The sequence below is a fragment of the Cryptotermes secundus genome, unplaced genomic scaffold (genome assembly GCF_002891405.2).
Source record: "Cryptotermes secundus unplaced genomic scaffold, Csec_1.0 scaffold174, whole genome shotgun sequence".
Lineage (NCBI taxonomy): Eukaryota > Metazoa > Arthropoda > Insecta > Blattodea > Kalotermitidae > Cryptotermes > Cryptotermes secundus.
This window is the reverse complement of record NW_019734351.1, coordinates 211,918-230,152: the sequence shown is the minus strand read 5'-3', so window position 1 is coordinate 230,152 and position 18,235 is coordinate 211,918. Positions and strand designations below refer to the sequence as shown.

Below are 18,235 nucleotides of genomic sequence, written 5' to 3'. Positions count from 1 at the left end.
CATCCAGAAAAAATTTTAATCCATGAAAAGGGATGTATTTTATGTGTTATATCAATTTTGATCCCAAAACTATTATCAAATGGAAATATTGGGGGTACAATGTCTCCGTACGTTCATGAGATGGGCGTGTCAGGCACCGCACTCGTGTTAGGTATGTTCATGATTACTGTCTTGTGGATCATTGTCTATCACTGTATTATTGTCACTATCAACTTCATTCAATTCAGGAATCATTATTTCATCGCCACTATCATCATCAGAAAAAATCTCGTTCACAACATTTTCCAGCTGGTCTGTAGGAACACGAAGACACTTGCTGCAAGAAGCTATGGTGAAACTGAATGAATGTGAAATATTTTCTGACCTTTACCTTCTCAGAGGGTTCTGACAGTAATATAGACCCCCACAAAGTTTACAAGGGTTCTTTACAAACATGCACAAAAAATATCATATATATGTCTTTGGTTGATGAGTGCCAAGAGAGCAAAGAAGGGATGAGATTGTCAAAGCGTTAAAACACGCCAACGCCAGGGAACGGCTGGTATCGTCCGGGCGTTAAAACACGCCCGCGCGAGTCAAAGTGATAAGTTCCTCTGTGGCACAAGGGATCAGGATTTGAAACGTATTCATTGGTGTACTCAGAATGGGATGGGCTGAGTGGAAGTAGTATAAGTAGCTTTTTACCCACAGATCTGGCAGTGGCCTCATGGAGTCATATGCAGTCCACAATTCCCAATAGTGTCATTAAATGAACAGTTTGTGTGACTGATTCAGATGAGGGAGGGTCATCATATCATGCAACATATTTCATGAGTAATTGGATTTGCATGCACTTGGTTCAAGCAACACCGTAACCTGAACTGTAAATGTTGGTATTCAGTAGTCCCTGGTTATGAACTGGGATAGCACAGACAGTATAGCAACTGGCTATCGGCTGGACAGCCAAGGGGTCTGAGTTTGAGTCCCAGTAGGGTCTAGAGTTTTCTTCTCTGTGCTTAGTGAAGAATGGTTCTGGGGCCCACCCAACCTCCTATGTAATGTGTGGCTTGGGCTATTTCCCCGGGGGTAAAGTGGCCGAGGCGTGAAGCTGGCCACATACCTCCAACTAGTGCCGAGCAGTACCGAGGTCAAGAATACGGGGATTTGCCTCGAACACATCCACTCTTCCGTACGTTTTCATAGAGTAATACTACTTATTTAGGTAAACACGTGGACAGCCCTACCTTTTAATACCTGGTTGGTAGTAATCTGTGACTATGTCATCCACCAATAACGTATAGTTGCATATCTGTGCATGGTGATCTGTGCTATAAGGCGATCCATGTCAAAAGTAGGAGGGGGAAATGTGCGGGCATGTATAATCGTAGTGCTATTTGTATTTAGTTTAAGCTTGAAATAATGCTGAAGTACTGAAGACAGGGTTCTGTGAATTCCTGGTCGGAAAATGGACGAGAATGAAGCCAAGATACACATATTTTTAATTTGGAACGATAAACTAGCGCGAACGTCGGTTTTAGTTATTATAATACTGTGTCTGTTTTTGTCAATATCGTTAAGGTTTGTACGATTCTGTAGACTGCATGGCGTTCTGCTGTATGCCAGTGTATGACAAGGACTTTAGTATAATACAAATGAATATGAGAGGAGTACATTTATTTAAAATATCAGTTTAGCAAGTACTGAGAACAGCTCCGAATATAACCTCTAATTTGTGTACATGAAAGGCATTTTCATTCATGTTTCAGTTTCCTCTCCGGAATTTTTGTGTTAGCAGCTTACATTGGAGGTTTCATAATTTTTAATTCCATATTCAAGTAAGTCAAAATCGTATACTGGGTTCTATAACTGGTATATTGAAACTGCTAAATTAATCATAATGGCAGGATAGTGATTAAGATAAAGGTTTTAATTCAGTCACTATACTGTTGTTTAACAGCTACAGATCTGAGGCTCCAAACTTATTGTCACTAGTGACTGGAAAACAGCGGGGTACAGCTTCTGTACAGCCGTTAAAAGCATGGTGTGCTGTGTGTGGTAGTGGGAAATGTAATCGGCATCGTCCCAGCTCTAGCGCACATGCTCAGCAACCATGGATTGGTTTAGAAGTCCCAGATGAAATTGATGAAGCTATTGAAGATGTATGTTGGTACAGTATTCAGTAATGGCATTTTTAAATGCGTAATTCAGTTTGTCACTTTTAATACCTTATATTTTATACAAATAAACAAAGATTTCCAAACAGCAATGATCAGAAGGCCCGTATATCAGGGTTTTGATAGATGTATGGTCATTCTTGAAGCTGTCTATAAAAATATTATTGATGACAGTACTGGAGAAATTTTGAGTTATTGTGGGGAAGTTAATTATTGACATAAGATTAAAAGTTGTTAGTAGTGAGTTGTTTGTGGTAGTTTTCAGTAAGATAATCAAAATTTGTCACTGCCACATGACAGTCTGCTTTCGGTTTGTAAAGGTAATTTATAGTGTTTTCTCACTTGTTTAAGAACAGTTTAGAATCACCTTTTGTATGTAACTAGGGCACAGATAATTTAGATTTCGCTTGCACGGCACAGCACTATATACTGTTCAGTTGCAGTGATGAATTGTGTTTGTCTGGTTATAAGTACTAGTAAGGTAAATTTTTCCACGTGCTTAACTAATTAAGCGCTACATCATGAAGGTATATGGGGGAGTGGATGTATAGATCCACATTTTCTTTACCTCGGCACTGGCTGGAGGTGAGTGGTCGGCTTCACGCCCTGGCCGCTTTACCACCGGGGAAAGAGCCCCTGGTACCCATTGGATAGTAGGTTGAGTGGACCCCAGAGCCAGTCTGGACGACATTGAGCAGTGAAAATTCTTGATCCCACTGGAACTTGAGCTCCGACCCCTTGGTCATCCAGTCAGTAGCCAGTCGCTATACTGACTGCGCTATCCCGACCGACTATAAGCACTAGTACAAAAAAAAACAACTAAATCTGTCCCTGTAACAGGCTGTGATGGCCCATAGTGGTGTGCGAGGTTGAGGCTCCCATGTCTTCTAGATAGTCAGCTCACAGATGATGGTAAGGTTGTCAGCCTTACACACTGGCCACCATCTACCCTCCAGGAATCAGTGATACTCATTTCTGTTAGAGGCTGAGTCAACCCTAGGGCCATAGTGCAGCTGGAAGGATTAGGCAAATTAAAAAATTCAGTGACATCATTGAGACTTGAACCTGTGACCTGCCAACTTGTAGCATAATGCCTCAACCAACTACACTTTTGCATTCCCCAAGTACTAATACTAGTTATTAGGAAGTAAATTTGCAAGAAATATGATAAGTAAAAATGTGTACTCACTTGCTGTGTTTTGTTAACATTCAGTGTCTTGTAACAGTTGCACCACTACACATCACTAACTTATGCATTGGAAAGAGTAAGTCATAATGTATACCTCCAGATTTTATATGGCTGTTAGTGAAGCTGGTTGTAGAAGCTCTGTTGTTTACAACTTAATTGTTTTGGTAAGATTTCATTCCATACAATTACAAAAGAATATTTAAACATTCTTGATAACTTTGTTAATTGTCATATTCCAGTTCCTGAACAAAACTTTAAAGGAGTTTGTATATTCATGGTACAACAATCTCTCAGCTGATGAGACTTTTGTACTGGAACTAAGACAAAGTATTCGTTATGCTGCTAGTGTGTTACTTCGCAGAGGATTGCAGGTATCTTTGATAATGTACAGGTATACAAATATGCATGCATTTGTGTGTGTTGTTAGAATCCTTTTAATGAATCACTTGCTACTCTATTAATTGATTCATTCTCATCTTAGGTTATATCCAAGGTGGTGCAAAAATCAGACACTTCGTACTTTCTTATGTATATTTCTTTTCTTGTGCATGAACAGGTTTCAGCTAGTTCATATTGTTGACACCACTACCACATCAGTCGGGGCATGTGGTAGCGTAGTGGTTGAGGGGCTATGCTACAAGCCGGAAGGTCGCGGGTTCAAGTACCGATGAGGTCATTGAATTTTTTCAGTTGACCTAATCCTTCCAGCCGCACTAGGCCCTCGGGTTTACTCAGTCTCTAACAGAAATGAGCACCAGGAATTAATTAAATAATTTTCCTGGGGAGTAAAGTGCAGCCGGCGTGTAAGGCTGACAACCTTACTGCCATCTTTGAGCTGATTATCTAGATAGTGTGGGACCCTCAACGTCTCACAACCCTATGGGCCTTCACAGCCTGGTACAGGGATAGCTTTCCTTTTTACCACATCAGTCACCCTGCAGTATTGCTGTGTTCATTATGCCATGAGGCTATGTGTTTTGTAGTAAGTTTGCTTCTAGTGAATGTGCTTTCATGCTAAAAGCTTTTTAGAAAGAAGGTGCAACCACTGTTTAGGGGAAGTTGTGCAAGAATTTTGAATCTGAGCCATCTACTCATTTACCATCTGTGAGAGAAATCTGGAGAGCATGGCACTGCTTTAGATGCCATAAGAAATGGTGGTCCAAGATCTGTGAGAACCAAAGGAAACACTAGGGCTGTGTTGCACAGTCCTGAAGAATCTATGCTGAAGGCACCTTTAAGTATGCATTTTAACTAATTCCTCATGAATGCAGATTTAAATGTTATGTCTTATGTTCTGTTCACGGCCTGCTTGAAGATGATTATGGTGGATGAGTCCAGTTAGTGAGATAGCTTTGAACCAGTTTCAGGAGAAATCCCAAGTTTTCTGGTAGATTTTATAGAATTTCAAAGCAACATTCAAACTGTCAGGTCACATTAATAGGCATAATTATGTGCACTGGGACATGCAGAATTCATACTTTTCGATAGAAATACAGGTGATACTGTTGCAGGAGCAACTAACACTGGGGTCATGTCATAGCAATGTTCTTGTCTCATTGTTCAAGCAACTGCTTAGCTAATGCCAACAGCCAACATCACCTAGAAGTTACTAGTGATTTCCTGATGAATGACACCCTTTTTAAGTAGCTGTAGCGAGTTCAGTTTATTGCATCACAAAGCATAGGAGTCAGTCATGGGCCACTCACTGTTTGTATAAGCAATTTGGTATAGAGGCACTCCAACAGCATGGTTATTTGCGCCTAAGGTGAGACAGTGAGTTAAGACTAGTAAATCAGTTTTCAGTTTGTTCAGTGATAAAAGAGAAGAGGGAAGAAGACGTGAGTGCATTGAGTAAGCAGTGGTGTTGCAGTGAAGTAATGGGTGGACAAAGAATTGACCTCTAGAGCATAAGTGGTCATGGATGATGGGACAGTATTTTCACTTAGTGGGGGGTGGAGTCCAACTGGGTCCACTCGGCCCGGTGGCCACTGATTGGCCTATTGTAGCCTGCCCTGGGTGATTATGATGATGGAGAATTTGGTAGAATGAAAATTGGCAAGGAAAACCGAGTTACTCGGAGAAAACCTGCCCCAGCCCCACTTTGTCCACCACAAATCCCACTTTACCACACCCAGGATCAAACCTGGGCTGCTGCGATGGGAAGCTAGTGACTAACCGCTTGAGCTATGGCGCGGCCTGCTTTTTCCTTAGTCGTACATAAGTAGTGCTGTAATATCACCCTTGTAATTAATTGTTATGAGCAGTTTGGCAGGTTTCAGTGGTCTAGTTTTTCCATGTAAATAGAGTACCTTGAAGTAAATGATTGAATTATTGTGCAGAGACCTTCGTGGAAAGCTGGTAATCACTCAGGTGATCAAGAAATTCTTTCCCTGTTATAGAAACTGAAGTTTCATTAATCTCCCAAGTTGTCACTTCTCTTCAAGAGTTTCAGTTAAAGTTCTGTATTCATTTCTCATCTGACCAGGCATGCCATATGTCTGTCCATCATTTAATTTTATCAGCCCAACATAAGACGAAGGGTATGTATTCTGAAATTTGTTGTTGGTCATTTTTTATATCCATCTGTCCTGTTAATTTCTTTGTCTTAGGTCCAGATATTTCAAATAGACCATGAAATTGGCAAGTATTAAGATGTATTATGAAATATACCATGACTTTCTCCTTGGACATCCTTACCTGTTCACTGTACACGTTAGTGTTGCCACCTCCCGTAACATTTTGGTTGAAATGTTATCTTTAAATAACTCCCAGTTGGATTTTTGTACCTCTTGTCTTTTAGCTCAATTTGTGTTGAGGAACCTTTTTGCTTTTTATTGTTTTTCTTTATGGATTTCTTACAAACAGGAAATAGATAGTACAGCATTCTGTATATTTGGCAGAACTGTTCTGTCCATAACATGAAAACATTTAAAAACCATGAGAGAGATAACTTGGTGGCAGATACCAAGTTGCTTCACAGCATGGTTGTCAACAGCAACTACTGAATGATCATTTTACCATTTATAGGGTTTTATTATAATCGTTATGACAGTTCTGTTATAATTGTTTATTGTCCTTGAATCAGGTAGATTTGGCTCATGTGATTATAAACAAGTTGATCCCAGCTGGTCTGAGTCACTTGGATGATTATCTGGGTGCTCTGCGGCTGTCCAGTAGACAGCGAATGCCCTTGGAAAAGGCTGCCCTGCAGTATCTAGGTCCCCGTGTCCATCCTGCTGCCAGAAATCGAGACAACGAACTATCATATCTACGACAGCTAACAACTTTACTCCTTGTGCAGCTATTGCCACCTAACCAACTGTACTGCAAGTGAGTAGTAATGTACTCTGTATATCCTACTGCTGGCAGACCATCATATCTGTCAGCTAAGAGCTTGGATTTATGTTTGTATGATATGTTGTAAATAACTGTGGCGTTGGGAAAGGAGACGGTGCAAGAAGTGCAGAAGTGTATGTGCCAGCCTTATTAAATTCTAGTTCTTTTACATTCCTTACACAGGGTGCACAAAATGAGCATATCCACATATTTTGTCTTTAAAAACTACTTGGTAGATTTTGAAGCTTTATGTTAGAGGTCCACATTAAAGGTGAATTTAGTTTTGGTTCATATCTGTCCAGTATAACCCTCACTTTTGTGCAAAGTTCATGTTAAACTGCATCATCTTCCAATGAAGCATCATAAGAAGTCTGGATCTCTAGAACTCATTAAGATCTAGTATATCTGCTTGAAAGAGAATTTTTATATGAAGAATATTCATAGAATGTGCTCAGTCCTCACTATAAGAGCTCAGTTCATTTTAAAAAATAAGCATATAACCAAAATTTCTTGTAGTGAGAACTTCATTCACACTACTTCACATGTGAAAACTTAAAGAGTATAGTTCCAAGATGAAAAAAATAATTTCATATAACTAATTTTCACTCTAACATACTATTAGGGGTACTCCTTGATTTATGTGACAGTTGTGATCCAAAAATAAAAGTCACTGAGGGTAAATTACATAAATAAAATTTGTAAGGCTGAATTTTCCTTTATCCTGTCCCATTCTTCCTCTTCCACCCATACAATACTCTACTCCCCCTCTCCTTCAGCTCTCACTTGGTTAGCAGACCTTTCACATTACTTGAGTGCTATTAATTTAAGTCAGTCTAAATTAGTTGAATAAAGTGAAATCTCATTTTTCAAACTCACAATATAACAAGTAATATCTGTGTAAGAATCAAAATACTACTTATCTACTTATTTATGACACTAGGGGCTGCACATACTTACAGTTTACTCATCTTTAACAGGTTACCATATCATCCAATATTAAAGAAATACAAAATACACTTTCTGTGTGCAATGAATGAACCTGAAAGCCAGTGAAAGTAAAACATATGCACTTCATGTACATATTTCCCCATTTTGTGCTACAGGAACTTCAGTGTACTGATTCGAGAGTTACTGAGTGGGTGGATTCTCCTCCCAGTTACAGATGTTTTAGCAGATCCAGCAATTGTGAACAGCTTGCTGTTGCTTCTTCTAGATAATTACACACTTTCTCAATATCCTGATCGGCCTCCAACAAGAGTTGAGTTCCTGGCACGATTTGTTTCATCTGTACCTGTTTTCCATGGTTCTGTAAGTAAAAGACAGATATGAAGGAAAGCCAGTATGCAGTTAAGATACCAGTAGTTTGAAAATGGTAACCTTAGTAAGAGATATAAAACACTTGGTGCCACTGGAGATGCCAGGATATCTTCTGTGATCCAGTTTGTTTACATATGGAATGGTTTATAAATGTAAAGTGTAAAATTAAACTTTATGGTACATATATAAATTTGCTTTTGGGTCAGTGGCCGGATGCAGTACATGCACTCTTACAGTAGTACGACATATAACCAATAAAGGCTTGTAGTTAATGATTACATGGAACTCTTCAAGAAATGCAGTATGAATGGGCTGAAGCACTCGTATGGGCTAGGGAATACCTTATCAAAGAGTTAGTTTCATCTGTTGCTTAGGAAATGCTAGCAACGGCAAACTGTTATTGCGTTCCCATGGAAGTATACGCTAACTGTTCTAGCGTTACAATTGAAACGACTGCTGGATTCGGAACATGTGGCAGGTTTTTACCTGTCATGGGTGTGACATCTACATAATAGGCACACAAAAACACTCGCGTGTTCGAATGCAACGTTATGTCAAAATTTTGAAGCGATTGGTGTAGATTGTACCTGTAGTTTCCACTTTACCATCTCTTATTACTTTTTCTAATCTTATATTAATATAAGGCATGCTAGTGGGTCACATTTCCTTTAATGTAAAACTGTCTGGATAATACATTCCTTAATGTAACAAGGCACAATTGTTTGTCATTGTTAATTTTGTCAGTTTAATAAGTTCATCAGGAATCTCAATGTCCCTCATGGCCAGATAAAGAATGGAGTCATAGGCTGTTTGAAAATAAACATATAAATAAATAATATGTTTTAATAATAATATGCTGAAGTTTTTTGTATTATTTTTCTGATGTTAAAAATCTGGTCACTTGTTGATTTACAAGTTGTAAATCCACACTGATATTTTCCCACATGTTCCTTGAAAGTTGGCCCTAGTTTCACGAAAAGGACCACTGAGTAAATCTTGTTTGCTACATTTACCAGTATTGTACCTCTGTAGTTCTTACACTCTAGATGATCGGCTATTCTGGGTGTATTGACAAGCATTGTGACCAGCCAGGTGGCTCAGGTAAGAAGATCCAGGAAAGAATTACAGAGACTGCTGCTGTTCTCTTTAGTGTATATAAAGACCAAATTTCCAGTATGTACTTACATTAAAGATAAACTCAGCTTGTACTGAGTACCATGTTATGAGGGGGTGGTGTGAATGTACAACTTTATCCACTCTTGACTTCAACACTAAGTGGAAGTGAATACTCAGTTTCGTACTTCAGTTGTCTTCACTTCCAGGGAAATAACCCCTTGTACCCATTGACTTGGAGGCTGGGTAAATTCCAGACCTATTCTCTAGGCAGATAGAGGTAAACAAGGAGTTTTGTGTAGAGCTTATAAAGTCTATTTTCCTGCTGCAAAGATATTAGTCATGAAAATTTTGTGTTATTAGTGTACATTTTGGTACTTAAAAATTTTTTCTATGCTGGAGGTGTTTAAAATGATGGCGCAGCTTTAAAGTTTTAATAACTTCTGAGTGATGCATTGTAGAAGCAAACTGTAAGTGGCATGTATTTCTAATCTTACATTCTGTAAGATGAATTTCGTGTATTTTCCAGTTTTCTGTAAGTCACTAATGTGATGTTTGTCTTGAAACACAGAGTTCATACTGACCATTGAAACAGGTACAAGAGTGAAATATATTTGAAGGTACCAATTAGTTGTATAATATACTATTTTGTTTTCCTTCCATAGGCCTTAAGACTAGATCTGTCAAGTGTACTCAAAGACCAGTCTTTGCTGTATCCCTTCATGCAGTTTTTGAAGGGTGAGGGCTGTGTAAACATCTTGCAGTTTTGTTTGGATGTTGGTAAGACCTTTGTTTCTTTTGATTCTTAAAGCCTGGCCATGAACAGTGTTGTGAGTTGGAATAGCCATGAGCACAGATTTTCTGGACAGAATTAGCTGTATAAGGCATTCACTATTTGTTAAGTTAAAGGTTAATGAGCTGTTTATTTCATACTACTCCTTCACAACAACATGTATAGTCTGACAATTATGTAATCAGATTGATTCTGTAAATAAAAATACATTTTTACTAACTGATATTCTATGTCGTCTCCCTTGACATGCACAACTTCTTAGCATACAGACATTCTAGCATATCCGCAACAACCCGTGACATTGCTGTAAATCATTTCAGAAAGGCCTTCTGCTGCTGTCATTACATTGCTCTGAATGTTTTGAAGTAATTGAAACTGAGACTTTCCAGAAGGCTTTTTCCTTCAATAATTTGAGGTCACATGGAGAAAAATCAAGGGAGTGTAGTGGGTATTCCAAAACTTTTATATATCTTCTGGTCAAAAATCACTTTACTAAAGGTTCTGTTTTTGGAAGATGCATTAATGTGATATAAAATCATTTCTTCAATCAGAGTTTGGATAATTTCTGATGAGTATTCTGCCATAAACATTTCAGTACTTTAAGGCGGATTGTTTGAGTTTTGGAAGAACAGATTAATAGTATATAATTCCTTTTCTATTAAGAAATGCAAATTGTAGTGATTTTGGCCTTTCATTCTAATATTTCACAGTTATTCTGAACTTCTTTGTTGGAAACTTTGGCACTTTATTTTTAGGTCATACTGGAATGCCATAATCTCATCTATAGTTGCTTCATTTTGTAGGAAGTTGGTATCTTCCAAAATCTTGCTGAAAAATTTGAGAAAAGATGTTTCCTCCTAACTTTTTAACAAGCAGATGAAAATGCTGCTGATAGAAGACTAACTGCGGCAGTAATAGAAACTGAATACCTGCAGCTGTTTGACACATAAGTAATAAATTATGTTGTCATATAAACTGAATTGGCGCAAACTCACCAGTATCAGTTGTCACCCAAAAATATCAACCCGCATATTTATGATCAGTTCTCCTATCAGCATAAAGAGCGTAAAGTTTATCAATATGTTGTGTTTTTCCTGGTATTATTTCATGTTCAGATATGTCTGTGACTTTCCACAAAGCCCCAGCTTTGGGTTTTAAGAAATGCAGTCTTGATTTTCCAGCCTGGACCAAAATTGATCCCTGTCAGAGTTTTTGTGATCAGCATACACTGATTGCTGATATGTTCCATATAGTTTCAGTCTCATCTCATTTTCTTTGACTTTTTAGTCACATATTCTGAAGGGAAGCAGGAAATAGTGGCAGTAATACACCTCATTGTTAGATGGCTCTGAATAGGAAATATATTGGATTTCTTTTTGTCTACATGAATTTTTTAGCCATTTAATTGTTTCTGACAAAATACCTTATGGCTAACTCCTGGTTTAATTTAGACTGGATAAATAGCATGCCAAGGTTGCATCTGTAGGAGTCCTGCTGAACTAAGTATTTCAGTCACAGGTGCCTTATTCAAATAACGGAGTTTTATTCTTATTCTCTTCCTTACATTGTCTTTTTGGTAGTTGAAAATTAGTAAAGTAGATATATTTTTTATTGTTTTTATGTTGGAAGAAACCAGTCAGAATTTTTAGACCATCATACAAGCGGTTAAACAAAATAAAACACAATTAAAACATAAGAAGAACGACTCCCTTAGTGGATGAATGGCATTACACATGAGTTTGACATACGACATGTAAGATGATAGATCTTAACAAGTTTTAATATATAAATTTATTATTGAACAACGACGAAGGCACATTTTATATCTTTTTATAAATGGACACATGATGGCAGGCAATGCAATGGTTTAACGTGATTAATACACCTGATGATGGCAGAATGATGCCGAAACATGTAGTGTGAAGTGACAAGTGAAATTGTATGCACTAAAAGACGGTTAATATATATATACATTATAGTTAAACAAAAAGTAAAATGGTATATACAGTACAAAATAAAATATTTTGGTACATAGGTACCGAGAGTAGCTTCTAGGGGCACTGTTACATAGTAATTTTGATGTGCTTCAAGAACTAGTTATTATCGCATCTTACGGCATGCATCATCCATAATTCAGAATTGAAATCAGTGGCTGTTTATGTGCAGTTTTCTGATTCAAGTAGTTCAATGTGTATATGTTTTTTTAATTGTTTCCTGATGAATGTTTGCAGAAGAATTCAATCGCAAGATGTTGACACCAGATTTGAGTAAACAGGATCTTGAGAATCTGTATGAGGAAGCTTGGGATCTGTTCTCAGTGTACTTCAGTGTGGAATCCCCAGATAAGATTCACTTCTCACAGCAGCTTGTCACTGAGATGCATACAGGTACACCCTTACTTCCATTCGCACAGCCATAATAAGATCAAGATCTCTTGTTTGTAACGCAGTGCCTTTAGCCAGACTCTGTAGTGGTGTGCTGTAATGTTTCTCATCTGGTGCCTTACAACATTTTGAATTCAAATTTGTTTCTCTAGATTTAATATTAGTTCTCGGAGTGTGGTTTGTCGTATTGTCACCTTGTGCTGCTGTTTATTTGCTGAAGTGTTGTTCTCTTGATATTGTAGCGTGTAGACACATTACTGGGTAATGATTGCAAGCAAACAGGTTCCCATGGTTGTTCCCATGCAACAACATAGGAACTGTTGAAAGCGGCGTTTTCTGTTGTTTGCGCTGAAGTTGTTGCTACATAACAGTGCGGTAAACACATCTCTTCAGTTTAACTACAACAATAGAAGAGCTGTATTTTCTGCGTGGTGCATGCTGAGGGGTTATAAGTGGGACAAAGTTTATAGCTTTGTCAGTTGAAAGTCAGTCTGTGAAGAGAAGACTAGGAGGTTGGTGTGAAATGTTCAGCAGCCTGGGAGTTTGTCAGAGAACTGCATTTTAGAAGCTGGTAGCCAAGGCAAGAGGTTAGTTCAGAAACCCAGAGTAAGGAGAACGTTTGCCATTACAAGCCGTTACCAAGTAATGACTAGTGCAGACTGTAACAGACTGAGAACACTAGCCTGTTTGTGATAGTGATTTGTGAAGTGTAGTAACAAGTTGTATAAGTGGTAAATAAATTGAGTCACCAATCCAAACCCCGTCTATAGTCACTCTTATCATGTGACAATATTTTTCATGTTTCTTGATAGGCTTTCGTAGAAACATTTAATCTTAATATTTTATCTCTCTCTCTCTCTCATGTCATTTATTATGCATACTACAAGGCATAGTAACAACATGTATGCAAGTGCACATCATAAATAAGTATGAAGAATAATATGAACGTGATTCATGCATGCATACAGATACTTGTGCATGGCACATGCACGTGCATGCACACACACACACTTCACAATAATACACAAGTTTGTGTGCTGTGAGATATTTTTCCTTTCTCAAAAGGACCTGAATACAGTTGGTAGTGTTATGGAGTGTCTAGTTAATGTTTTGACAATTTCTTTTCCACATGTACTATTGGGTGATATAAATATAATGGATGTCTTATATTAAATGCAGAAAATTTTTTAGAAAACTGTCAGCCAGACAGTGAAATTCCTACATTGTGCAAATTCTCCTCTTCATAAAAATTAATTGAAATTTCATGGAGGAAAGGAAGCCTGTAAGAAAGTAGTGAAAGCAAAGGAGTTCAGTTTTCAGAAATATAAAAGCAGATGATCTTCTTTAACCTTTATTGTACAAAAGGGGGAACTCTTTTCCCAATTTATTTTCCAACTCTCAGTACTCCAGAACATTAAAACTGTTTTAAATCAGGCTGAATGCAGGAACCAGAAATCTAAGAGCCAGTGTAAAGATTAAGTGTTTCATCTTTCCACATAAAATATGATTGACTCAGTAAGCCAACAAAGGACAGCTGATTGCTTTCAAGAATAGTGTAGAGTTCAGTTGGCATGTTGAAGTATTACTGTATTATCATGAAATTCTTAATATGTTCAATTTTGTTTCAGTTTTACAAGAACCAGCTGAAAACATTATAAAACTTCGTACTACACCACCACTGTTTCAAGCCTATGAATATGCCTACAGTCTGCTGGAGAACTCACTTTGCCCCCTGTTTCATGAAAGTGATGATGTAAGTGATCTTATGCAGAAAAATTACAGAATTTTTATTAACCTCTCTAATTCGCATTTTGGTCCTACTGATGTTGAATTGTGGGTGTGATATCAGCTGTCTTGATTTCTTGTCACTCTCCTTAATCGTCCCAGGTGAAAGTTTGGAGGGGGCATTGCAGTAGGTTACAGCTGTTTCGTATTTCAGTTTTTGGACATAATCACTGTTTTACCGAATCGTGTACTTCACAACTTCTGCACAGCATCGTTAAATTTATGTCATAAAATTGAGTTAAAAGTAAGACTTGTCTGAAAAATTATCTACTTTTTGTGTCATGTCAGTTGTGATTCATGTCTACAAATTTTGTATGAAACATTTTTTTTTTTTTGTATTAGAAGAAGTCCAGACACAGAGATGGAGAGAAACTTTGAAGTGATATCTGACAAATTTAATGTGATGGTGATCTGTACTTTTGCAATTTGTGTACAGAATAAATCACTTAATTGTATGACTATTTTATTTTGTAGCTATTTCCGGAGTCACCATATAGAATGAGGCACTTAAAGAGAAAGTAGGCATTATAAGCTCTTCAATAAACTTCTTGTTCTTTGTTTGAGAATAAATCAGTAATGTATATAGTGCTTTGAATGTACATAAAAGACAATCTTGCTTCCTTATGGGTAATAAAAATATGCGTTTCGGCATAATACAGTTTAACCGTGTGTAATGTAAGCCATCTAGTAACGGAGCTCTTGTATATTGAATGCATAAAGTGAGCTTCATTTGTCTGAATTTAGTTGTTTGGTTAGCTATGATTGCTAATACACTGGTGGTCATGAAATCTTATGATTGCATACATTTTCTTGTGTTTTGCCTCTTGTATTTTCACTCTACATAATGCTGAGCAGGTTGGTGTTGCTGTAATGCTCTAGACTTTTACTTAGGAGGCGCTGTTAGAATCTCACCTGGAGCACCACCTATCCTCATTGATGTCTGTTGTGGTTTCTCTCAGGCCATTCAAGTGAATGTTGGGATAGTAGGTATCTTAATATCGAGATCAAACCATGACTGCTTCCTCTCATATTCTTTGAATTTAGTTTTCTCTAATCATTCTTATTTATGCAAATTTTTGTAGAGTTTTGATAGGTGTGTGGCTGTTGTCACACTTCATATTCTATTCACTTTTCTCACTGTTAATACAACATATTTTGGCATATATAAGACTATAATTATATATTGTGACCCTGTTACAGGAAGCAGAAACTAAAATTAGATAGGGGTTGAAAGTTTCAATCAGTGCAAGAGGGTGCTGAAATACAATATTATGCTACTATTCAATTCTTTGTAGTATAAGATACTGGCAGCATTTTAAAATAAAATGCAAAGCAGATCATGATCATTGTTTCATAATCATTTTTATATGAAGAAGTCTACTGATGTTAATAGGGAAGCAGAGTTGAATTATTACTCAACAAACAATTCTGGAACATGTTACTATTGACATCGATTTCAAGAATATTAGTTGCATATGGAGTCTCTGTAAATAAAAACTCCAAGAAAATTGCCAAAATTCACTGGATGTGTAATATAACATATAATTATGCTAAGATCTACAACACTAGAGCTTTTTTGTTCTTTTTCTGTTAAGCCTCTGAAGATGGTCCAGAAGGACCAAAACATCTAAGGCCATATGAATATTGGATTATTTATATGAAAATTGTTTATGCTGGATGGTTTTTCAATCCAGGTTTAATACAAATGTAATGGCAAAGCTGTCTCATGTTAAAATTCTGTTTTAGAATATCAGTTGTTAGTGACTCATACTTTCCTGACCATCTCTGTTTGCATTTGCTAACAGTACTTCATCTTCCTGTGTGGACAGAGGCTGCCTAGTGGTTATAGTAAAAGTGGATCAAGGTCAGTATTCTGTTGTTTGCATCTTGATTAATTAAGAGTGTGTCTGTAGTTTTATAGGTTGCATACCGCTGTGAAAGAAGGAAGTAGTTACTGTCCTAGCCTTTGCATAGAGAAACTTGAAAGTCACAAGAAATATCAGCAAATATTGTTTGTGACCCAAGTACTGTATTCTTTTTGAAATTGTGTCCTGCTTTCACTTTAACTACACACATGTAACTACAGGTCATTCTTAATTAGTGAAATGGTCTTAATATCAGTTTTAAATGTAGCCCCTTGTCATTCACATGCAGCAAACTTCCGCATCATTAAGACTTGCATGATACAGGGGTGGGCAAGTGTTACTGACTCTGTTTTGTTCTCCTGCTGGAGTCGTTTTGGTTTTGGTATCGTTTTTAGGGGAAATTTAACCTATATAGTTCTCATGTTATTGTGTATTTTTAACTCTACACTTTTTTCACTTTATTTCCATGTGTGCTTGGGTGCTTAAGTACTTATATGCTTTCGCTCTCTTTCTTTCTCCCTCCTCCCTCTCTCTCTCACACACACACACACACACACACATTCAATCATAAATACTGCCAATAATTGCAGAGCAATCTGTAGTTAGTGGGAGGTAATTAGAGTTGTTAAACTTATTTCAGTTCTTAGTAACCCCATGAAGCAGAATCCTTGAGAAGATAATATTGTTTGGCTGGCTGAGAAATTGACTGCCTGTTTTGGAATGAATGTTTATTACCATAATAATTACAGTAAAGGCGCGTACATATCAGGTATTAAAGTTTTTAATCATCTTCATCAAACAATAAAAATGTTGGCTACTGATGAGAGAAGTTTTAAATCTGCATTGAAGAAGTTTTTATATCATTCTTTTTATTCCATGAATGAACATTATCAACATAATTGGTCATAAGTGTGTAAATTTGTAATGTATTTAATTCAGTTAATATAGGTAATTTAAATAAAATTGTATTAATTCAAGTTTTATAGTAAGTTGTTTTAATTATGTTTATTAATTAAAATCTTATTAAATTTTTACTTTATATTATTATTTATGTTAATCGATTAATGTAAGTGATTTTGATTATGTGACTTGTGTAATTTTATATATGTATTTTGATGTATCTATTTTCAAAGGGACCATTTCCACACCCTAGGTTTGTNACGGACGTTTCCCGCCCAACAGCAGTCTCTAATACCTCTGGTAGATGGGGGAAGCATTATAGATACCTCTCAGCTAGTAGAGCCGGTCTCGCTGGCTGGGCAGGACTGATGGTAAGCACCAGTACCGGTAGGATATAGAGACTGGTAGAAATCATAGAGGGAAGCACAATGGACCAATACAGGTCTAAGTGCATGGGGAAACCCACCCTTTCCAATAACTAACTAACTGCCTGTATGGATATATGGAAAATAAAGGAAATGAATGAATGAATATGTACAAGAGTCATAATTGGACCCTATCCAGTGCCAAATGAATCCAGTTCATACCCTCATACTGTGTTCATCTAAGATCCATTGTATGTAATATTCTACCATCTCTCTAGTTCTCCCAGATGATCTCTTCCATCAGGTTTTCTGACTAAAATTCTGTATGCAGTTTTTTTTTACTTTACATGTGGCCCCACTGTTCTCATATTCCATACTTTGATTGTTTTAAAAATATTTTATGAAGGGTCAAGTAATGAAGCTGATCATTATGCAGTTTTTTCTAGCCTTCTTTACTTCCGGTCCTTTAGGCTAAATGTTCTTTTCAGCACCCTGTTTTCAAACACCCTTGACATATTTTCTTCCCTTAGGGTGAGAGAACAAGTTTCATACACTTGCAAAACAGCAAGTAAATTAATTTTTTTGTGTACTCTAATCTTTATGTTTTTAGATGGAAGGTGGGAAGACAAATGACACTGAACTGAATGGTAGCAAACATTTTCCAGATATAATTTCCTCTCACTTTCCTTGATTTCCTCAATATTGTGCGTTGGAAATTAAGTGTTCATACCTACCCAGCTGACAGACTTGTGCTTGACTTACTACTATCCCAGTATCTCTCACTGTTATTTGGTGTGTAACAATTCATATTGCTTATTCCTTTCATTACCACACATAATTGAGAGCCTGTTGTATGGCATCAGAATTGTTAATAAAGCATGTTGTGATATAGCCATCATGTTGGATTATATTCTAAATTCATGTCTGTTAGTTCTCCTATGCTGCAAGGATCTCCTGCTAAAGGAAGGTAATGCCTGATTCATTCTTTTAAGAACATTTTAAACTTCCTTTTTTCTTTATTTATGCAGTTACATT

The 18,235-nt window shown here is 37.1% G+C and overlaps 1 protein-coding gene across 3 annotated transcripts in view; it reads left to right on the top strand.

Annotated features, from left to right (window-relative positions):
* The first annotated feature begins 1,318 nt into the window (after window positions 1-1,318).
* Window positions 1,319-18,235, top strand: part of LOC111868756 (sorting nexin-14) — a 35,132-nt gene continuing 18,215 nt past the window's right edge. The window contains exons 1-11 of one of the 3 annotated variants that reach the window (XM_023859696.2): window positions 1,319-1,557; window positions 1,746-1,814; window positions 1,937-2,138; window positions 3,582-3,713; window positions 6,428-6,672; window positions 7,782-7,986; window positions 9,774-9,888; window positions 12,133-12,288; window positions 13,914-14,038; window positions 15,876-15,934; window positions 18,132-18,167. In XM_023859696.2, the coding sequence (XP_023715464.1) occupies window positions 1,445-1,557; window positions 1,746-1,814; window positions 1,937-2,138; window positions 3,582-3,713; window positions 6,428-6,672; window positions 7,782-7,986; window positions 9,774-9,888; window positions 12,133-12,288; window positions 13,914-14,038; window positions 15,876-15,934; window positions 18,132-18,167 (1,457 nt within the window). In that variant the 5' untranslated portion in view covers window positions 1,319-1,444. The remainder of the gene's footprint in view (window positions 1,558-1,745; window positions 1,815-1,936; window positions 2,139-3,581; window positions 3,714-6,427; window positions 6,673-7,781; window positions 7,987-9,773; window positions 9,889-12,132; window positions 12,289-13,913; window positions 14,039-15,875; window positions 15,935-18,131; window positions 18,168-18,235) is intronic. The other 2 variants (XM_023859698.2, XM_023859697.2) reach the window with 2 other exon arrangements.